At 40.0% G+C, this 1,264-nt stretch overlaps 1 protein-coding gene across 1 annotated transcript in view; it reads right to left on the bottom strand.

The window, feature by feature from the left end:
- Window positions 1-1,264, bottom strand: part of LOC119588756 — a gene marked incomplete in the record, with an annotated part of 62,293 nt that overhangs the window by 48,422 nt on the left and 12,607 nt on the right. Inside the window, 1 exon segment of the mRNA XM_037937395.1 lies at window positions 1-478. Within this exon segment, the coding sequence (XP_037793323.1) occupies window positions 1-478 (478 nt within the window).

Genomic DNA, 1,264 nt, shown 5'->3' with positions numbered 1-1,264 from the left:
GACAGATGATTTAACAGTAACTACTTGAGGTTTCGGTAACTGTCGGGTAAAAGCTGTAATTCGACCCGACTGCAGATTTGGTGTGCCTCTTGGAGTGCTGTATGGGGTAGGAGACTTATTCACCTTTGTGGTGGACAATGCTAACCTATTTTGCACATGAATGTCATTGTTGTCACACACATCTGTTTCACTACTTTTCTTTGTGCTTTTAAGATTTTCATTTTCCTCTTCACATAATTCAAAGATATTGGAATTCGAGTCAGATATTGTCTGCGCATCACTTAGTATGGAATTAACACTGTCAGTGCTATCACCAGATTTTACTTGCGCGCTGCTACGGAATCCGAACCTGTTGAGAGAACCACTCTTAGGGGTGACTTTATTAGGGGCCGGAGTGACTGTGGCAGTCTTGTGTGGAGCCCTCCCATGTATGGTGGCTGGGCTGGAACCACCGGAACTCCGGGAGCCTGATCGAGTCCTGCAAGAGAAAAGCTTCCTTTAGAATCAAAGCAAAATCCACTTACAACAGTAGATAAAATGTGGACAAACACCTCAGTAAAAATATCAGCTTCTCACTTTTTTATACAACTGATACATTCCCGTATTATTTTAACAAAAGATGCATTTTGTTTCCTCCTACTGTACCCACTATAAAAGTTTCTATAAAAATTCCTTTATGTTCACATTATCTTCAAGAATGCAATTCTATTTTAAATAACCAACTTCAAAATTAAGATCTGTCTCTTTCAAAAACGTTATTTTACTGTGCAAATTGCTATCATTCTCAAGATCTGTATTCTCTATTTAACAATGAGGGGGGTTTTACATTATGCAATAGATGCATCAGCGCAAAACAAAAATTCCGTGATTATCAATTACTACAAAGAATAATTTCCATCACAATTATTGGAACTGAACATTTTTATAACCATGTCACATGGCTGTACACTCTTATTCATGTCCTCCTCCTCCTAGCTAATCTCCCAAGCACATGATTATACACACACAACTCTCCTCTACCTTCTTCTCTAAACTCTCTTGCCACCAAAGAACCATCTCCTTCCTCTGCTAAACACAATTTCTTTGCAGTTCAAGAAGAAATTAGGTAGCAGATGAAGGCAGAGAAGGGAAGGAGAGACCAGCCTTCTCCACACGCCAAACAGTTACTGTGTCAAGCCTCCCTCACAGACCAGTTTGTGGTTACCAGAAATGTCATCTCAGGTTACCCAAAACATTACCCATGTTGTCCAGGACTGCAAGCTTG

This window comes from Penaeus monodon, chromosome 24 (genome assembly GCF_015228065.2).
Source record: "Penaeus monodon isolate SGIC_2016 chromosome 24, NSTDA_Pmon_1, whole genome shotgun sequence".
Classification (NCBI taxonomy): Eukaryota; Metazoa; Arthropoda; class Malacostraca; order Decapoda; family Penaeidae; genus Penaeus; species Penaeus monodon.
The sequence above is the reverse complement of the archived record's forward strand: the minus strand, read 5'-3'. Positions and strand labels throughout refer to the sequence as shown.